Genomic DNA, 20,242 nt, shown 5'->3' on the forward strand with positions numbered 1-20,242 from the left:
TCTGAAAAGTGAAAATTGGAAATTGAAACAACAAAGAACTCTAAACCCTGCAGCCCCAACGCCTCCGGAACCCACCCACGCCCCCTTTCTCTCTCAGTGCGAAAAATCTAACCCTAACGAACCCAGCCACCATCCCATCGCCGAACTCTTCTCCTACGGTAGAGGTTGCTGTCGCCGCCGGCGGGGACAGACCGTGGGTTGAATCTGCTCGTTTCTCCTTGCTCCTCTTCTCCTCGACGTCGCACGAAGGCATGCTTGGAGCTGTTGGCGTCGCCGCCGCGAAGGGGTGCTCCGTCGTCGCCTCTGCTTGCCTCGCCGTTCTCCACCGCGAGTGACGTCTGCTTGCTATTTCGGTTCTGCTTGCTTCTTGGAGGGACGTCGTTGTTCTGCTCGCCTCTTTGCTACGGTTCTGCTTGCTTCACTCTGTTCTTTACCAGTTTTTTCCCTTTTTTTTATGATTTTATTTATTTTATTTCTAAAATTATAGGTTAAACTAAAATAATTTTGTAATCTGATTTTGTGATATTGTTCATTTGATTGCTGATAAAATAAAAATTAATAATCAGATTTGTGATGTTTATTGTTGGTTGTTAATATAATAGTAAATTAGTAACAGTAATAATGGAGTTGAAGCGAAACAAGATGGGTTTAAGATGTTTAACAATATGAAAGTGTTGAATTTTTCTGAGGGATTTTTCCGAGAGATTTGATACTAATTGAATTTTTTATTATATTCTGAGTTGCTATTTTCTGCCAATGTTATTACTAATGAGTTAATAATATTGAACTACTGATTTTGTTAATTTTTTATTATTCTGAGTTGCTATTTTCTGCCATAATGTTGTTGCTGGTTTTCTGATTTTCTGATTGTGAGTTGATTTTATTGTTGGAACAATTTTTGTTGACTCTATATTAAAGATCTTGAAGCACTTAATGATGATTATGATTTTTTATGATTAGTGTCTTTCTTTAATTGAAAACTTGTTTGTCAATGTTGTTTCTTTTGGTAGTAGAACATTGTGAAAACTCAAGTACAGTCAACTTCATGTGAAGTTGATAGCTGAGAGCGGTTAAATGATTTGACTAAATTTTTATCTATCGACTCCTAGTTATCAACTTTACGTGACGTTAACTGCACCTGAGTTTCCACCTAAATGATGGACAGTTTATTATGTGAAATTGTGAAATCTTGAATTTTATTAGATTAAAAATTATTGAATTTAAATATTTAATTAAACCGGTTGAACTTCGGTTGAACCCTGGTCAAACCATTCAACCAGTGTACCAGTCGCCCCGGTCCGGTTCTCACAACCTTGCTAGAGACATTGCCGAATGGCTTTTTCCGTTTCAGTGTGCTTCTCCCCTAATGCACTAGCTCGCCCAAACACACACAACAACAGACCCACCCGCACCACCACCAAGAAGCCCCACCAATCCAACCCTAAATTCAACAACAACAAAACCGCCACCACTTACTCCACCCCTCCCGAACCGGTTCTACTCACTGGTGGCGAAGCCACCACCTATGCTCGCCTTCCCCCCAAGGACGACTACTCCGACCCCTCCTCCTGCACCTCCCATGAACTCAAGCTCGCTGAATCAACCCCTGTAAACTTCAACAAGCAACATCAAGAAGAAGAAGAAGATTTCAGTGACAATTTTGAAGGAAATTACGAAACACTAGCGGTTTTCGAGGGAAAGGGCACTGCTGAATTGGAAGGCGGGGATGAAGTCGAAGACAATGACTTATTTGATGAAGACGATGAGTTATTTGATGAAGACGATGAGTTTTTGAGCTTCGAAGAAGAGCCAGTGAAGGAGAAAGGAGTGCCTGCGGTGATGCGGTGCTTCGATCGGGCCAAGATCTATGTGAAGGCGGGCGATGGAGGGAACGGCGTAGTGGCGTTCCGCCGTGAGAAGTACGTACCTCTTGGCGGTCCCTCTGGCGGCGATGGAGGGAGAGGAGGGAACGTGTACATGGAAGTGGACGGATCGATGAACTCGCTGCTGCCGTTCAGGAAGAGCGTGCACTTCAGGGCAGGGAGAGGAGCACATGGGCAGGGGAGGATGATGAGCGGTGCGAAGGGAGAGGACGCGGTGGTGAAGGTGGCGCCGGGAACAGTGGTAAGGGAGGCAGGGAAGGAGGAGGTGCTGCTTGAGATGGTGAGACCTGGGCAGAGGGCTCTGCTGCTACCCGGTGGAAGAGGTGGCAGAGGGAATGCTTCATTCAAGTCTGGGAATAATAAGGTTCCCAAGATTGCTGAAAATGGCGAAGAGGGCCCAGAAATGTAAGTTTATGTTAATACTAATTGTTTCATATATACAGAATGTGAGTTATTTTATATAATCCATTCTTTTAGGCTGTAATAGTGTGTATTATTGTTGTTGTGTGTGAGATCAAAAATATTTCGATCAATACATGTTTGAATGCAAGTGATAGAATTTTATAGTTTGTTATAAGCTGGCCTATTATATATTGTTTTGAACTCGAGATAAATTATTCTACCACCCACTTCGCATTCAAAACAGTTTAGAAATCACAATTGTCTTTCCTTTTTTGAAGAGAACCCGAAGTAGACTACACTAATAGTTTCTTAACAATGCCTTGGTTGATAGCTTAGATAGACAAACAAAGAGTGTTCTTTCCCCTTCTCTACAAACGGCAATGGCAAGTTTACTTTGTGTACTTAGCATTTGCTTGCTTTTGCTTCTGCTTCTACTGAAGCATGTTTGATTTGATGACTGATAGTTATATTCATTTCAGCGATGCAATGTGGTTTGTGTTTAACAAAAAAGTAAACTTGTCATTGCCATTTGTGCATTACATGTATCAATATCATGTATCACTACAACATGAAAGAGCATTGTCATTTATTCTTTTCTAGATTTTTTGTTCAGTGATTGGTGATGCACCGATGCCCATGAATCTCAAGATTTATTTTTCTTTGACCATAAAAGCTGCCAAAACGCAGGCCTTCCTTATCCAAACATGCATGGAACAGATGTTTGGTCATGTTCAATACTTATATAGAATATGGATATTTTTATTTGAAAGGAAAAACTTTTCTACTTGATTGAGCTTGTGACCTTTCTTTAGCGCCTGTGGCTTACATGACTCTATAGATTACTGACTTTTGTTAATTGTTTCTTTGATCAGGTGGTTGGAGTTAGAGCTCAAGCTTGTTGCAGATGTTGGTATTGTAGGTGCTCCAAATGCTGGGAAAAGTACACTTTTGAGTGTAGTTAGTGCTGCAAAGCCAGAGGTTGCAAATTATCCCTTTACAACACTACTACCCAATCTGGGTGTTGTATCCTTTGACTATGATTCAACAATGGTAGTAGCAGACCTTCCAGGTCTACTTGAAGGAGCACACGAAGGTTTTGGTTTAGGTCATGAGTTTCTTCGACACACTGAAAGGTGTTCCGCCCTGGTAGGTGTTTCTGATTGAGATGGGATATAATTCCCCCCTTTCTCTGCTTTATATTGCTAGATATATATTACCCTAAGAAGGGGAACTATGGAGCAACGATTTAATTGTCTTCATATTACCTTAGTGACCTTATGTTATGGGTTCAAGCCGTGGAATCAACACTTTGATACTTGCATCATGTTAGCCTGCGTACATTAATCTTTTTAGGTGTGACCCTTCCCAAACTGCATAATGCGCAATGCTTTGCTCTGGGCTGTCCTTTTATACATAGCTTACAATGAGAAGTCTTTATCGTGGTGGAGTTGTGTTCACATTAGATTTACCACTTACCACACCCATGATGTGAGGCCAGAAAACACCAGCCAGTTTCTGGAAAATTAGACTCATAATCATCTGTATTATAACCACTGAACGTTCCTTTTTTTTTTTTTTTACCTAAAGCATGTCTGTTTTGTTTCTCTCTAAATATATCATTTGATTTTGAACCCAATCTATTCTGAATCTCTGTAATATCTGTGTTGATTTTAAATTTTGCAATTGAACCAAAGAGTGATCAATGAACTATCTATTTCTATTGATTTAAACATCGACCACCTATGTAGAATATGTTCATATTTTTCCCTGTATGAACCTTCCCTTCTTGATGCATGGTATCATGAAGTCAAATTATACTTCCCCCCCTTTCAGATACACGTGGTAGATGGGTCATCACCACAACCAGATCTTGAGTTTGATGCAGTTCGTCTAGAGCTGAAGCTGTTTAATCCTGAACTCGCTGAGAAGCCTTTTATAGTTGCTTATAACAAAATGGACCTCCCAGAGGGATATAAACACTGGGAGTCCTTCAAAGGAAAGCTACTATCTCGTGGGATCACACCCTTTTGTATGAGTGCTGTCAATAGGGAAGGTACTCATGAAGTTATCTGTGCCGCTTATGAGCTTTTGCGTAAAAGCAAAGAAGACATGGAAGACTATGAAGGTTATTACTCCCTCTAAGCTTTACCTCTTAGTTATATTGACTCTGAAATTTTTTTTTTAATTTTTTCTCTAGTTGAACAAATTTGATCTGTTTCAGATGGAGAAGATATGACAAACTTGAACCATGTTGCTGACGCAGTACAGAAGCAGCGTAGCGCATCCATTGGTGATTTTGAAATTTTTCACGACAGCAAGTCAAATATTTGGCATGTAGTTGGAGCTGGATTACAACGTTTTATCCAAATGACAAATTGGCGGTAGGTTGAAGACTGAAAATGTGACAAACTTAAAAATTAAGAAAAAATCATAATATTATTTCTTTCTTATTACCAATGTTGTACATTTACTTTTTAGTTGTTTGCAAATTCATATATGAGTTGTTATTTGATGGTTGATGTGTTGGGGTGAAAAAATGTGCATCATATTTGGTACCACAATGCTTGAAGTAGCTCCTATTAATTCCTAGTCTAATGGAAACTTTTGCATCTTTAATAGGTACCATGATTCAGAGAGAAGATTCCAGCATGTTCTTGAAGCTTGTGGTGTGTATAAGTCTCTTATGAAACTCGGTGTAAAAGAAGGCGACACAGTGGTTGTTGGAAAGGTGTGTCATCTGTCTCTGTTCATTGAAATTCTTGCTCACACATAGAATAACATGCTAGTGTATGGTCTTACTGAATGGAGTTATCATTAACTGCTTCCAATTCACTTGGAATGATTTGTTGTTAAGAATGGAGGACTATTGTCATGACCTAATGAACAACCTGGAAGCATCATCTGCAGCTGCTGAAACAAGAAAGTTTTCATATATATATAACCCTAACAGTCATGCTTGAAGCTCTTTTGTAACATCTTTATCTTTCTTCTGCATATCAATGACCATTTTTTTGCTACTTGTCAGATGGAGATGATATGGCATGATTCCTCAAACACATCTAGTACATCAAGAATGAAGAAAGTATCCACAGATTCAGTTAAGTGGCCTGAATGGAAGTAGTGGCACTCTATTTTCTTGCTTTTATGATGTGTGCTGCAACTGTGCCTTAGGTAAGGAGATTTCTCATAATGATTATGTTCCTTGCTATTTTCATTTACTCCTCAGTAACCTTGTTGAATACCCTAGTTTCCTCTGTTATGAAATGGATAATATTCTTCTAGAACATTCATACATAAACATAATGGCACCTATAACATTCAAAGCCAGAGGGTAACGACCTTTATATTATTCTCTATGCTTCTATATGCATACCATTGCCATTTTGTTCAAATTTATCCTATTATTTGGACATTGGCATCATCTCTTTGTTGTAATGGTAAACTATATTTACCTCCCCAGGGGTTAGATGATATCACAAATTACAGCTCTTGATTTGTCATGCTTTACATACATTGACCTCTCTTCTATGTTGGTAAATGTCATCTTTAAAAGAGGAAGAGAAAAGAAGGGGGGGGGGGGGGGGTGTTAATGTCACATTTTTACAAGGTATTGAGCGTCTGAGTTGGTGAGTATCATGTTTATACTTTATAAAGGATGTTAGTGTCACATTTTATAAAATATAAGGTACCCAGTGTTAGATATCCTAAATTTTATAAAAGATCCATATATCCTTTTACGAACTGAAGGATGTTATCTGTAATATCTTTTTATCTCCACGGCGATCAGTATAACTTCTAGTTTCAAACATGTTTTCTTAGCTTTTTGTGAAGTTGGGATGACCTTGAAATTAATGTGAATTTATGTTCAATTTCTGTAGGAGTTTATTGTCACGGTAAATTTTAGAAAGTTAGATTTAACGGTGTTTGTATAATTTTCTAGAGTGTTTGAGAATGTTCTAGATGGTTCTGGAATGTTCTAGAATGTCCTAAAAGGTTCTGAAATATCCTAGAAGGTTTTAGAAGATTCTGGAAGATTATAGAGTAATCTAAAAGAGTGTGAATGTATATAGAAGTATGAATAGTAGTGTGGAATAATCTAAAAATATTTAGAGAAATATGGTAGGATAGATATTTATAGTGAATGTTCTAGATGATTAATTTGGACCGTTGATTAGATTTAATTCTAACCATCTATTGAGGAGGTGGATGGCTATAAATAGGGGTGAGAGTTAGAGTTTGGGAATGTGAGTCATTTGTAACAAACACTTGAATAATAAAGTGTTTTTTCTACCAAAGTTTCTTTTCTCTTGTGTTCTTAGCTTTCTTGTTAATTACTAAGGGTTAGACTGACTTGGTCTTAGCTGAAGAGATTTAGTAAGTCTAAATGTCGGCAGAAGTGTGTCTAAGGCCGTGACACTATGCAATCAAAATGACACAATATAGAAGTGGAGATAAAGATCATGAGAAGCTACGCACAAGTATCGAGCATGCCAACTGAATGCTTTGTCCTGCCATTTCACGATGGTGGTTCTTTACTTCATTTACATTTTAAATCTTTTATGGAAGTGGAACATCTTCGTATGCTCCCAAGTGAAAGCAGTTAAGTTACCTAGAGATGAGACATGTAATTTATGATGTAATGAAGACCGTATATAATGAAACAATTTTGTAATATTGTCATGTTGAAAGTCAAATTTGAATATTGACATCAAGTCATCGATAAAATAAAATAAAAAATAGCACATGTTAGCTGGACTGTTTCTTTCTTTTTCTTTTTTTGGGTATTTTTTGAGAAAAGACCATGTTATGATAGGTTGTTAAGAAAGTACCAAGTGGTATTGTCATTACAATTTCCATAATAATTATCAATCTGCGACCAGTTTGGTCTTTTATTTTTTGATTTTAATATCAATGTCATTATCCTGTTCCATGCAAGTATTAATATGACAAATTAAATATTGACATGGAATTTTTTTTCAGGTCAATATTTGAACTTATCATGTCAAAATTTAATCTGTTACATTAGCTCATGTTAATAGTTATCGGAATAAACTAATTACAAAAAGCAAAAGCCAAAAATTTATAGTTTATAGAAACTAAACTTGTTTTAATTCTTTGTTATTTATAAAATTTGAACCTTAAAAGCAATTATTTAACTTTTGTGCTTTGACAACAATAAAATTTAAATTTAGAATTATATATATATCGCCTAAAATTTTCATGATCGAACTGTATAAGTACTTTTATATATATATATCAAAACGAGTTAAAGAAGTGTTTTCGATGATTAGGATAATAATGTCTTAAGATAGACTTAAGGTACATAATACTTTTATATATTGCATATTTGGGTATGGTCTCTCACTCTTTCTCATCTCCATGACATATGTAGAAGAGGTTCGCCATCATAAGACAAATATTTTAAATTAGAGTAAGTAGGCAAAATCATCTCTGAAAGATATTCCGATATTCATTTTGGTCTTCGACGTGGTGAGTTGATGCCACGTGTCACAAGATGATTGGTTGACGTGTTAGATCAGTGACACGTGGCATGTCACGTATCACTTGACATGTAAAAGAGTTATTTATAATCAAAATAGTTCTTGAAAGTTCAGACGTAAGTCATTTTCATCCCTAAAATTTAAAAAATTAATCAAATTAGTCCTTATATATATATTTTTATTTTTTCTTGATAATATTAAATTTGAAATATTTTTTGATACTACTAATTTTAATAGAAATGTAATTAACAAACAAAAAATTAGTAATGGTATCTTTTCTTCTTAAAAATTTTTTCAATAAAATTATCTCTTTCCTTTAATTCTTCTCAAAATCTCTCTTATTCTTTTCTATTCTAAAATCTTTTTCTTACATTATCACATTTTGCTGGAATATATATATACTCAAAATTGAAATGTATGTATTTGTTAACCTAAATAATGCTCAAAATCAAATTTATGTGATCATAATAAATTTTTGTGTGTTTCATATGTTTGAGATAGATTATATAATTTTTCTTTTAATACATAAATTTTGATTTTGAGTATATAATTTTGTTAAGGTTAATAAATATATATATTTTAATTTTGAGTATATATATATATATATTCCAGCAAAATGTAATAATGTAAGAAAAATGTTTTAGAATAGAAAAGAATAAGAGAGATTTTGAGAATAATTAAAGGAGAGAGATAATTTTATTGAAAAAATTTTAAGAAGAAAAGATACAATTACTAATTTTTTGTTTGTCAATTACATTTCTATTAAAATTAGTAGTATAAAAAAATATTTTAAATTTAATATTATCAAGAAAAAATAAAAAATATATATAAGGACTAATTTGATTAATTTTTAAAATTTTAGGGATGAAAATGACTTACGTCTGAACTTTCAAGGACTATTTTGATTATAAATAACTTTTTTTACATGTCAAGTGACATGTGGCATGACACGTATCACTGATCTGACACGTCAACCAATCATATTGTGACACGTGGCATCAACCCACCACGTCATCATGTGCCACGTGGCACTTAACGTGACACATCATCATCCAACTGACGGAAGGACTAACGTGACCAAATCGTGTATCTTTTGGGGACGATTTCGATTAATTTTATTTTTTGAGGACCAAAATAGAGATCGAAATATCTTTTAGGGACGATTTTAACTATTTACTCTTTTAAATTAATCTTCCAAGTTCCAACCAAAGATGCCAGGTTGAGCAAAGACTAATATTTTTATCTACGACAAATTTAAAAAAAATTCGGAAGGTACTACTAACATGAGATTTATATTAAAAGTGATAAATTTTAAAAAAAAAATTGAATAATTTATTACTTTAAAAATATTATGTGTATACTAAAATTTAATCACTATGTATTTATATATAAAATATATGTGTTGATTAACTTATTTTTAATGTGTACTTTATATTTCAATATGTATTTTATATAGCTATACAGGTGACTAATTTTGTGATTAATTTTTGATGTACACATAATATAATTATTATTACTTTTATAGTTTTATAACATTAATAAATAGTTTTATGAAATAAAAGACACGCCATACATTGTCACTCAACGAAAATAAAAGAATCATTTGTCTCTAATGTGTATCTCTTCTAATATTTTAGATACTACTAATAAAAAAAAACCATTAATAAGCTTCAAAATGAATATTATAAGTACATTATTGGCCTCTTATTGAAAAATGAATATTATTCAAGGATAATTTTTCCTTTAATTAAATTATAAAAATAATGTAACTATAAAAGCAGTTAAAAGAGATCAAAATGGTTTGCTTCTCTTTCTTCTTTCGTTTATTGGTACACTTTATTGGATAATTAAAGTGTAGCAATTAGAATCGTTTTGTTTTTTCTGTATTTTAGAATTAAAAATATTATTCAAATATATTTTTTGTGGTCATCTTTAAATGTTTATATATTGTACCTATTAAAATACTAGACATTTTTTGTCAAACATTTCTTATAATAATAAATGAGCCAAATATATAGACACCTAAAGGTGTCCCCCCCCCCCCCCCCCCCAAAAAAAAAAAATTAAATAACAGTGTTGTTTTAAATTCTCTTTACAACCCTTAAAAAACAGTAGCTGATTTTATCATCTACTTGACAATATATAACATATAATGCTATATTACCAGGATTATTTTGTAAAAATACTAGTCAGTATAAATTGTATATAGTGTAACAGCTAGTTAGTATGATTAATTACTTTATCCACTTAAAATTTAAAGCATCAACAAAAATATAACATATCACTTCATTCTAACGAAATTAATTAATTAATTATGTAAACTTTTATTTTGTTGACAAAATGGCAGATCTAACTAAGAAAGCGGCAGATAGAGACATGTGAAGGGATTGTTAGTTGTTAATATATATCACTCATCTGAACCTTGCTGTTCAACAATAGTAGTATGCCAAAAAGTTTAATTAAGATGTGGATATATTATTTCTTGCTAGCTAGTTACATTATTATTACTACTATTCGAATCCTTGTCATCCTTAAAAAAATAAATGGAATAATAGTGCTATATAGAGACTATGGTTGTGTTATATAGTGACTATTTTTTTTTTGTGACTTATATAGTGACTATGTACAATGTAACATCCTATCACACAGAGTTTTATGTTTAAGCAGTAAAACAGAGGTAGTGTGGTATTACAACCTCTAAAAATAAAATATGTACATATAATAGCAGAAAGAGTATAACAAACTAGGAGCCTTGAAGAACAGATAAAATAAAAATTGCGAATTAAAAGCGCAATGCTCAGAAAACGAATTAACTTGTGTACTAAGAAAACTATAACTATCAAGCATAAGATAGCAAAAGTAGGAATAGAGGGCCAAAGATACAAAATAACAAGCTCCTAACTCAGCTTGCAAAGTTAAGGCTGACCGGAGAATATTTACACATATATATACATATCCAAAACCCAAATTTACATAAACAAAATCCAGTCTCTCCATAAGCCTCTAAGAGGGTCAAAAGGGACAAGTCATGTGAGAGAAAACTAAGCACATATATATACATGACTATACAATCCAAAAAGTAACCCAATAACCATTTAGCTTCAGAAGCTCAGACGCCTAAGGAGGTGCCTCTCGACCTGCATCTGAAAAATAACAACATAGTATGGGGTGAGAACCAGAGGTCCTCAGCATAGTAAAGGTGCCATACATATAAGATATAAGGTCCTGGGAATGCTAGAGGCAATCCTAGAACACCGACACTCAGATTATAAAACTTAAAGTATTAAACAGAAGGTATAAAAGGTAGTTCTCTAAGAGTAACTAAGCATATCTTAACTTAATCTTGAATCTAATCCTATTGCCTTTCCTTCATACCTCCATCTCCGACAACATATCACAGACAAATAAGCAAATAAAGGCAAGCACAAAAAGATTACAAGTACTGCAGGTATCAAATATACATTTAACATAGCAAATACACTTAGGCACACCTAATTAATGCACAAATAAGTAATTCAAGTAATATGCACATGATGCATGCCTGTTCTATGGCTGATGAGTCTTATCTGTCGGTTATCAAGCCAACCCGACAAGTCCGGTTTGCTAAATCCTTGGACTGTCCCTCGTCGCGCATCTCCAAGAGTCTATGTATAGTTTTTTCTTTTATATCAATATCAATTACTCAGTGGGGGTACCATTCCCGGGAATTTATACATGCCCGGTCACCCTTATGACGTAGGGTCAACAGAGTATCGAGTTTCAACCTGGTACACGTGGTGGCAAGCTACGGTACTTTACCCAGAAAATCTCGTATCTCAGATCATTTGATTATTTAAGCCAAATATCATACATAATCATTCATAGCATTTCATATTCAATTCATCATTTTTTCAGTTTTACTTCACCTCCAAGTTATCCCCACTTCCTAATTTCATCTGATTATCAGGTTTAATACTATTATTTATGACTAAAGGAATGAAAATAGAGGTTTAAGAATTTGAAATAAGATTTAAAACTCAGAAAACCATGTTTGCTAGAAAAGGAGCCATGCGTACGTGTGGGAGTGTAAAAAGGCAGCTCGCGTGCACATCCCTCATCATGTGTACGCGTAGGTGAGTACCTCATGTCACGCATACGCGTAGGCCATGCGTACGCATGGACATGCATGATGGCTCATTACGCGTACGCTGGTGCGGTGTTTTTAACCACAGACTAACCGGCAAGTGCACCGGGTCGTACCACGTAATACCTTATGTGAGTAAGGGTCGATCCCACGAGAATTGATGGATCAAGTAACAATAGTGTTTGATAGGATTAGTTAGGCAAGTAGAAATTGGTTTTGAGATATTCAAAGAGCATTAAATAGTACTTTAAGATTTTCAAAAAGCAAGCAGCAATGAGTTGGGAAATAAATATTTGAGAAAACAGTTAAGGTTTTAGAATTATCTATTTTTCCGGATTTATTTTTCTTACTAACTATTTTAATCATGCAAGATTTAATTTTATGGCCAACTATATGTGACTACACCTTAATTCCTTAGACCTTCCTAGTCTCCTCTAAAATTCATTAACTGCCAATTCCTTGGTCAATTAATTCCAATTAAAGGGTGATGATCAATTTCTAGTTTATATGCCAAAAGAATCCTAATTATCCAAAAATAAGGGGATTATATGTCACGTATCCCGTTAAATACAAACAATTAGAAATTCAGTATAATATGTTTTCAAGCTGTTGTTCAAGTAAAGAGCTTTTTCAAGTTTTACAAGAACTCAATTAGAACATGAGTCATACTTCCGTTCCACTCATATTCATAAAATAAAGAGCGAAAACAATTATTGAAATATAAATTTAAACATGAATTAAATGAGAAAGATCAAACGAATAAATCTATACAAATAGACAGAGCTCCTAACCTTAACAATGGAGGATTAGTTGCTCATGACTCAGTGAAAATAAGGATTCTGGTAAAATGTACTCCTCTTTTCTGATGGCATCTAAATTCCTATTTATAACTAATCCTAATAAATTTAAAATCTAATTATCTAAAATTAAAAATAATATCTTTTCCTAAAAGATGAGATTTGAATTTAAATTCGAATTAATTAACAAGTCTTCAGCTGATGGGTGGGGACCACTTGCTTTGTCCATTCTGTAGCTTTTAATCTGTGTTTTCTGGTCTAAAAACTGGGTCAAAACAGCCCAAAAATCACCCCAGTGTTTTTCTGCATTTTTTTGCATGTGGCACATGTCACGCGTACGCATCAGTCACGCGGACGCGTTGGTCACGCGGGCGCGTCGCTGAGTAAATCTTCAATTCACACGTACGCGTCAGTCACGCGTACGCGTCGCCATGGATACTTCTAGATCACGCGCACGCGTTAGGCATGCGTGTGCGTCGCTCCTTGCAGCCATCTCCTTTGATTCTTGTACTACAGAAACTCCATCAAAATCTGCTGAATGCTACCTAAAATAAATAAAATTGCCTAAAACTCAAAATAGCATCCATAGTGGCTAAAATATAATTAATTCTTAATTAAACTCAACAATTTAAGTGCAAATTCACTAGGAAAGGATAGAAAAGATGCTCATGCATCACAACACCAAACTTGAACTGTTGCTTGTCCTCAAGCAACCAAAACTAATATAGGCTTAGGATGTGAATTTGCATGAGAATGAGAATTCGATTAAGCTCATGTCTCTTTTTACAGTGGGACTTATAACTGTAATCCTGAATAGGTTTGGCATCTCACTATCCTTTGAATCAGGAGGATGTCATTATCATTCGGAATTAGAATCCGAATAATATTATGAATTCTCTGATCTTTACATTCCAGTTTAATCCTTGAACACAGCAAAATTGACTTTAATTTATTTTTTTTTCTTTGGTGCTTTGCACCTTGAGCCTAGCCGTGACTTTAAATGTTTTGTCTCAAGGATTACTTGACACAGAAATACCACAAGCACTTAACTGGGGGACTCTCTTTGAGTCCTGATTTTTCTTTTAGTTATTCCTAGACAGTGGTGCTCAAAGCCTTTGACATACTCTGTTAAACGCACTTGGTCTCGACTCTAAGTGTTCTGTCTCAAGGGTTACTTGACACAATCACACCACAAGCATATGACTAGGGAAACAACTCTTTGAGCTTTTAATCATGTCTGACCTCCCTAGTCATTGATGCTCAGAGCTTTGGACCTTGCTTTTATTATTATTTATTTATTATTTATTTTTTTCTTTTGCTTCAAGGATTAAATTTTTGTTTATTTCAGAGAAGTCATAATAATTTTCTAAATTCCTGTTCCTTATACATCAACATCCCTTGATTCAAATTCAAATATGCACTATTCATATCATGCATTCAAAATTACAATTACTACCACCACACTTAAGTAAATAAGACTTTTCTTAAAATTAAACTCAATTTCTCATGCAATACATCATTTAAAATTTTGTTTTATTTCAAGTTCAGTGGACAATACATGAGACATCTTTCAAAATTAAAGCACTTAATTGAAAACTAAACTAGAACCTATGAATCTACTAATAAAGGATCATGCAACAAACAAAGCAAAATAGTAAAAAACTAGAACATAACATAGAAAAATAGGGGAGGAATAAAAAATGAAAGGAACTCAACCACCTTAGTTATCCGATCGGTCGTTTTATTCTTTAGGTTGTGCTCCTTTGTGAAGACAATTCGCCTCCCTTTTGTGCCAGAAAACCCATAAGCGCAGCATCAACACTAAACTTAAAGGTTTGCTTGTCCTCAAGAAAATAAGAACTGAAAATAAAAATAAATAGTGAGAGAAAAGAAAAATATAAGGATAAAAGAACAAGAGAGAAGTAGGAGTGGGAGAGAGAGAAAGAAAAGTGAAACTGGGCGGCGAACTAGTGAAATTGTGCGGCGAAGGCGACGCGTACGCGTGCAGCATGCGTACGCGTGTGTCGCGCATTTTCTTTATGACGCGCTAGCGTCAGGCACTCGTCCGCGTGCCATGGGTTTTGTGCGATTCGCGCGAAGTTGGCCGCGCGTACGCACAACTCTCTGTTCGCGTGGCTTGGGAACCAATAATTTCATACGACGCGTTCGTGTCATGCATGCGTCAGGGACGCGTACGCGTGAGTAAATTTGTGCCTCTATCATGCTTCCTGCCCCAAGGCAGCACAACTCTTTGCCCAAACACTCCTTTACGTCAATTTTGCAGGTCACGCGTACGTGTCAATGACGCGCACGCGTGGATGGCGATAAGTGCAAACGACGCGCACACGTGGGGTACGCATATGCGCGGTCATGTTTGTGCGCCAAGCATGGGTCCAGCGCTACTCCCGCGTAACTCTCTGTCAAATTTCAATTTTCACGCACACATGATTGACGCGTTTGCGTCAGCGATGCTTGTGCATCGTGTGCTTCTTCTTTTTTTGTTTTTTTTTTTGTTTTTTTTGTTTTTAGCTTGAGGTGTTCAGTTCCTGGAGTAACATAGCTGCATGGTAAGAACTCAAATAAAAAAATAAATAAGAAAACTACTACTACGAAAAATAAAAATAGCAAAGGATACGAAATTATCGGGTTGCCTCCCGACAAGCGCTTCTTTATCGTCACTAGCTTGACGGTCAGCTCCTCTAAGGAGGAGGATCATAGGGGCTCAACTCTTCACCCCTTACTTTGAACTTCTTTCCTGTGTCTCCATAACGTAGCTCAATATGCTCCAGAGAGAGGATTCTGATTACTGTATAAAGCCATGCTGGATTGCTGGTCAACACCACCTTCATTGCTGGGGAGAAACCTTCAGTGGGGATCTTTTTGTTTCTCCATCCTCTGGGTACTTTCTTCTTTTTGGGAACTTCCTCCTTGGTAGATGATGCATTCCCAACACCAAACTTAGGTTTGATGTCAGGAGGAATTTTATTGATTGTTACCAAGGGAGGTTTGAGCTGCAGATTCTGCTGTGCATCATCAGGGAGTTTTTGAAGGTTTGGATCAATAAGCTCAGCCTGCATACACCTCTCTTCTTCACCTGTTGGATGTATATCTTTGAAGACATGAAAAACCAGTTGCTCATTATGCACTTTAAGCACTAATTCACTCACTTCTACATCAATCAAAGCTCTTCCATTGGCTAGAAATAGTCTTCCTAGAATTATAGAGGCATTCTCATCTTCCCCCGTGTCAAGAATCACAAAGTCTGCTGGGAGAAAGAACTTACCCACTTTGACCAGGATATTCTCCACTAATTCGTATGCAGGCTTCATAGATTTATCTGCCATCTGTAATGCTATCTTTGTGGTTTGTGCCTCTTGGATTTGCAGCTTCTTCATCACAGATAAGGGCATTAGATTTATGCTTGCCCCAGATCACATAGGGTTTTCTCAAAGGTTGTGCTCCCAATGGTGCATGGAATTTGAAAGCTCCCTAGATCTGGCATCTTCCTTGGCAAGTTATTCTGAATGACAGCACTACATTCCTTAGTCAGGACTACTGTCTCGTCTCCCTATAAACGCTTTTTCTTTGACAACAGCTCCTTCATGAACTTGACATAGATAAGCATTTGCTCCAAAACCTCAGCAAAAGGAATATTGATTTGTAACTTTCTGAAGATTTCCAAGAACTTTGAAAACTGCTTGTCCTTGGTCTCCTTTTGAAGTCTCTGAGGATACGGCATCTTAGGCTTGTACTCAGGAGCCTTTGGCAGTGTAGGATACGTGTTTAGAGAGTTTGGGAATGGGTTGTCCGCACGCTTTGGAGGGGTGTGCTCCAATTCTCCCTTCTTCTCCTCTGGAGCTTCCTTTTCAACTAGCTCTTCATTGGCCTTGGTCTCAGAGCCAGCTACTTTACCACTTCTCAATTGGATAACCTTGCAATCTTCTCCTGGGTTCACTACTGTATCACCTTCAAATGTACTTGTAGATCTCTCAAGTAATTGCTTGCTCAGTTGGCCCACTAGCACCTCTAAATTTCTAATGGAGGCTCTTGTTTCCTGCATAACTTGTGCTTCTGTACTTGCCACTTGTCCACTTATCAAGGTGATAGCCTTGCATTCCTCTCTTGAATTTGGAATTGTGTTACCAGGAAGGCTATTAGTGGTCCTCTGATCAATTTCATTAACTCTGGTGGCTATTTGACCCATTTGAATCTCCAGGTTCTTGATAGATGCTCTGGTTTCCTGTCTAAAGCCTGTCAATATTGCTTCCAAATCATTGTTCTGTTGGAAACCACCCTGAGAATTATTGTTGAAGTTCTGAGGTCTCTGAGGTTGATCCCTCCATCCAAAATTTGGGTGATTCCTCCACCCCTGATTGTATGTCTTAGAATACGGATCATTGTTGGGATTTCTAGGACCACTCACTATGTAATTCACCTGTTCACAAGAAGGTTGAGCATAATCATAATTATCATTTTGCACAAAATTACCTGCCATGTCATAGGAGATTTCTTGTGGTGAATTTTGTGTGTTGATAGCTAAGACTTGCATGCCACCCATTTGTTGAGTAAGTAGATTTATTTGCTGAGACATTAGCTTGTTTTGAGCAAGAAGAGCATTAACAGCTTCTACTTCTATACTTCTAACACGCCTCTCTTCTGAGGGGTCTCACAGTTTACAAGATTCCTGTTAGATGAGTATAAATATTAGTTGCTAGCAACCAATTTAATAAGCTCAATAGTCTCCTCCGGTGTCTTCTTCTTATGCAATGAACCTCCTGCAGAATTGTCTAAGCACATCTTGGATATTTCACCCAAGCCTTCATAAAAGATGTCTAATTGAGTCCATTTGGAGAACATGTCCGGAGGGCATTGCCTAGTCAGTAGCTTGTATCTCTCCAAAGCTTCATGCAGAGTCTCACCATCCTTTTGCCTGAAGGTCTGAACCTCCATCCTAAGCTTAGTCAGCTTCTTTGGTGGAAAAAATTTTGTGAGAAACTCAGTAACCACCTTGTTCCAAGTATCCAAACTCTCCTTGAGTTGAGAATCTAGCCATAGCTTTGCTTCATCCCTCAGTGCAAACGGGAAGAGCATGAGTTTGTACACATCTGGGTTTACTCCATTTGTCTTCAAAGTATCACAAATTTGCAGAAAACTAGAAATAAACTGACTTGAGTCTTCGTGGGGAACACCGTGATACTGGCAGTTTTGTTGCACCAGAGTGACTAGTTGAGGCTTCAACTCAAAGTTGTTCGCAGTAATAGGAAGCACCACGATGCTTTTTCCATAAAGATCTGCAGTAGGAGAAGAGTAAGAGCCAAGCACTCTCATTTGTTGCTCATTCCCATTCGAGTTTGCCCCATTGGCATTATCAGTATTATTCGGATCCATAGTGGATTCTGCAGCCTTGTAAAGTCTTGCCTATTGTAAACATCGCCTGAAAGCCCTTTCAGGTTCAGGATCAAAGTCTAAGAGATGTTCTTTGTCTCTGTTCCGGCGCATAAACAAACAAAAAACAAGAAAGAATGGAAATCTCTACATCAGAGTACAGAGAATTCTCAGTGAGGTAACCTGTGTAAAAATACTAACTAAAATAATTAAATAGATAGAAAGAAAAATAATAAATAGGTAACACCAAATTTAATTTCAGAAATTAAGAAAAATATTGGTGCTATTTATTTATTTAAATAATTTTTTTTCAAATTTTTTTAAAATAGAGTTTAATAAAATAAAAAAGATAAAATGCCTAATCTAAGCAATCAAACAACTGATAGTTGTTAATCATAGTCAATCCCCGGCAACGTAGACAAAAATTTGGTGCAGTGTTTCTAACCACAGACTAACCGGCAAGTGCACCGGGTCGTACCAAGTAATATCTTACGTGAGTAAGCGTCGATCCCACAAGGATTGATGGATCAAGCAATAGTAGCGTTTGATAGGATTAGTTAGGCAAGCAGAAATTGGTTTTGAGATATTCAAAGAGCATTAAACAGTACTTTAAGAATTTCAGAAAGCAAGCAGCAATGAGTTGGGAAATAAATATTTGAGAAAGCAGTTAAGGTTTCAGAGTTATCTATTTTTCCAGATTTATTTTTCTTACTAACTATTTTAATCATGTAAGATTTAATTTCATGGCCAACTATATGTGACTAGACCCTAATTTCTTAGACCTTCCTAGTCTTCTCTAAAATTCATAAACTGCCAATTCCTTGGTCAATTAATTTCAATTAGAGGGTGATGATCAATTTCTAGTTTATATGCCAAAAGAATCCTAATTATCCAAAAATAAGGGGATTATATGTCACGTATCCCGTTAAATACAAACAATTAAAAATTCAGTATAATATATTTTCAAACTGTTATTCAAGTAAAGAGCTTTTCCAAGTTTTACAAGAACTCAATTAGAACATGGGTTATACTTCCGTTTCACCCATATTCATAAAAAAAAGAGCAAAAATAATTATTGAAATATAAATCTAAACATGAATTAAATGAGAAAGATCAAACGAATAAATCCATACAAATAGACAGAGCTCCTAACCTTAACAATAGAGGATTAGTTGCTCATGACTCAGTGAAAATAACGATTATGGTAAAATGTACTCCTCTTTTCTGATGGCTTCTAAATTCCTATTTATAACTAATCCTAATAAATTTAAAGTCTAATTATCTAAAATTAAAAATAATATCTTTTCCTAAAAGATGAGATTTAAATTTAAATTCGAATTAATTAACAAGTCTTTAGCTGATGGGTGGGGACCACTTGCTTTGTCCATTCTGCAGCTTCTAATTTGTGTTTTCTGGGCTGAAAACTGAGTCAAAATAGCCCAGAAATCGCCCCCAGCGTTTTTCTGTATTTTTCTGCACGTGGTGCTTGTCACGCGTACGCGTCAGTCACGCGGACGCGTCGATGGTCTTTTTTGCGAGTCACGCGGACGCGTCGCTGAGCAAATCTTCAATTCACGTGTACGCGTCAATCACGCGTATGCGTCGCCATGGATACTTCCAGATCACGCGCACTCGTCAGGCATGCATGCGTGTCGCTCCTCGCAGCTATCTCCTTTGATTCTTGTGCTGCAGAAACTCCATCAAATTCTGCCGAATGCTACCTAAAATAAATAAAATTGCCCAAAACTCAAAATAGCATCTATAGTGGCTAAAATATAAATAATTCTTAATTAAACTCAATAATTTAAGTGCAAATTCACTAGGAAAAGATAGAAAAGATACTCACGCATCATACGCATATAAGGAGGTCAGTCAAAAATTCCAGGCCACGCGTACGCATGGACGTACGTTTTCTAAAAATCTGATTAAGTAGAAAGCTACAGGATTTACATATTACAAACCAAAACTTCCGATGTGTATAACTTAATCATTTTAAATCGTTTTTCATCTGTTTTTTGAATGGCATAAACTTCACGAACCCAATTTTTTTATCAAAACAAGTTGGAAACAAAGTGAATGTCCAAAAGCCAAGTTATAGCTCGTCGAAGTTTGGCCCAAAATCAAAAGAGTGAACGTTATAAGTAAGAGTGA

General features: G+C 35.8%; 1 protein-coding gene across 2 annotated transcripts; it reads left to right on the forward strand.

The window, feature by feature from the left end:
* Positions 1-5,740, forward strand: LOC130968340 (GTP-binding protein OBGC, chloroplastic). Of its 2 annotated transcripts, XM_057893551.1 has the most exons (7): positions 1-406; positions 1,281-2,288; positions 3,158-3,431; positions 4,119-4,410; positions 4,507-4,666; positions 4,905-5,013; positions 5,311-5,740. In XM_057893551.1, the coding sequence occupies exons 2-7, from the start codon at positions 1,333-1,335 to the stop codon at positions 5,404-5,406; spliced, it is 1,887 nt and encodes a 628-aa protein (XP_057749534.1). In that variant the 5' UTR covers positions 1-406; positions 1,281-1,332; the 3' UTR covers positions 5,407-5,740. The 2 variants fall into 2 exon arrangements, with proteins under 2 accessions (XP_057749534.1, XP_057749535.1); XM_057893552.1 differs by having other exon boundaries at positions 1-2,288.
* The last annotated feature ends 14,502 nt before the right edge of the window (positions 5,741-20,242 follow it).

Source organism: Arachis stenosperma, chromosome 3 (assembly GCF_014773155.1).
Source record: "Arachis stenosperma cultivar V10309 chromosome 3, arast.V10309.gnm1.PFL2, whole genome shotgun sequence".
Taxonomy (NCBI): Eukaryota; Viridiplantae; Streptophyta; class Magnoliopsida; order Fabales; family Fabaceae; genus Arachis; species Arachis stenosperma.

Excerpts from the sequence above, each read along its gene's own strand:
- LOC130968340 (XM_057893552.1), top strand. The coding sequence starts at position 1,333 with ATGGCTTTTTCCGTTTCAGTGTGCTTCTCCCCTAATGCACTAGCTCGC. Across the intron at positions 2,289-3,157 it reads GGCGAAGAGGGCCCAGAAAT|GTGGTTGGAGTTAGAGCTCA; the intron begins GTAAGTTTATGT and ends TTCTTTGATCAG. Across the intron at positions 4,667-4,904 it reads ATCCAAATGACAAATTGGCG|GTACCATGATTCAGAGAGAA; the intron begins GTAGGTTGAAGA and ends CATCTTTAATAG.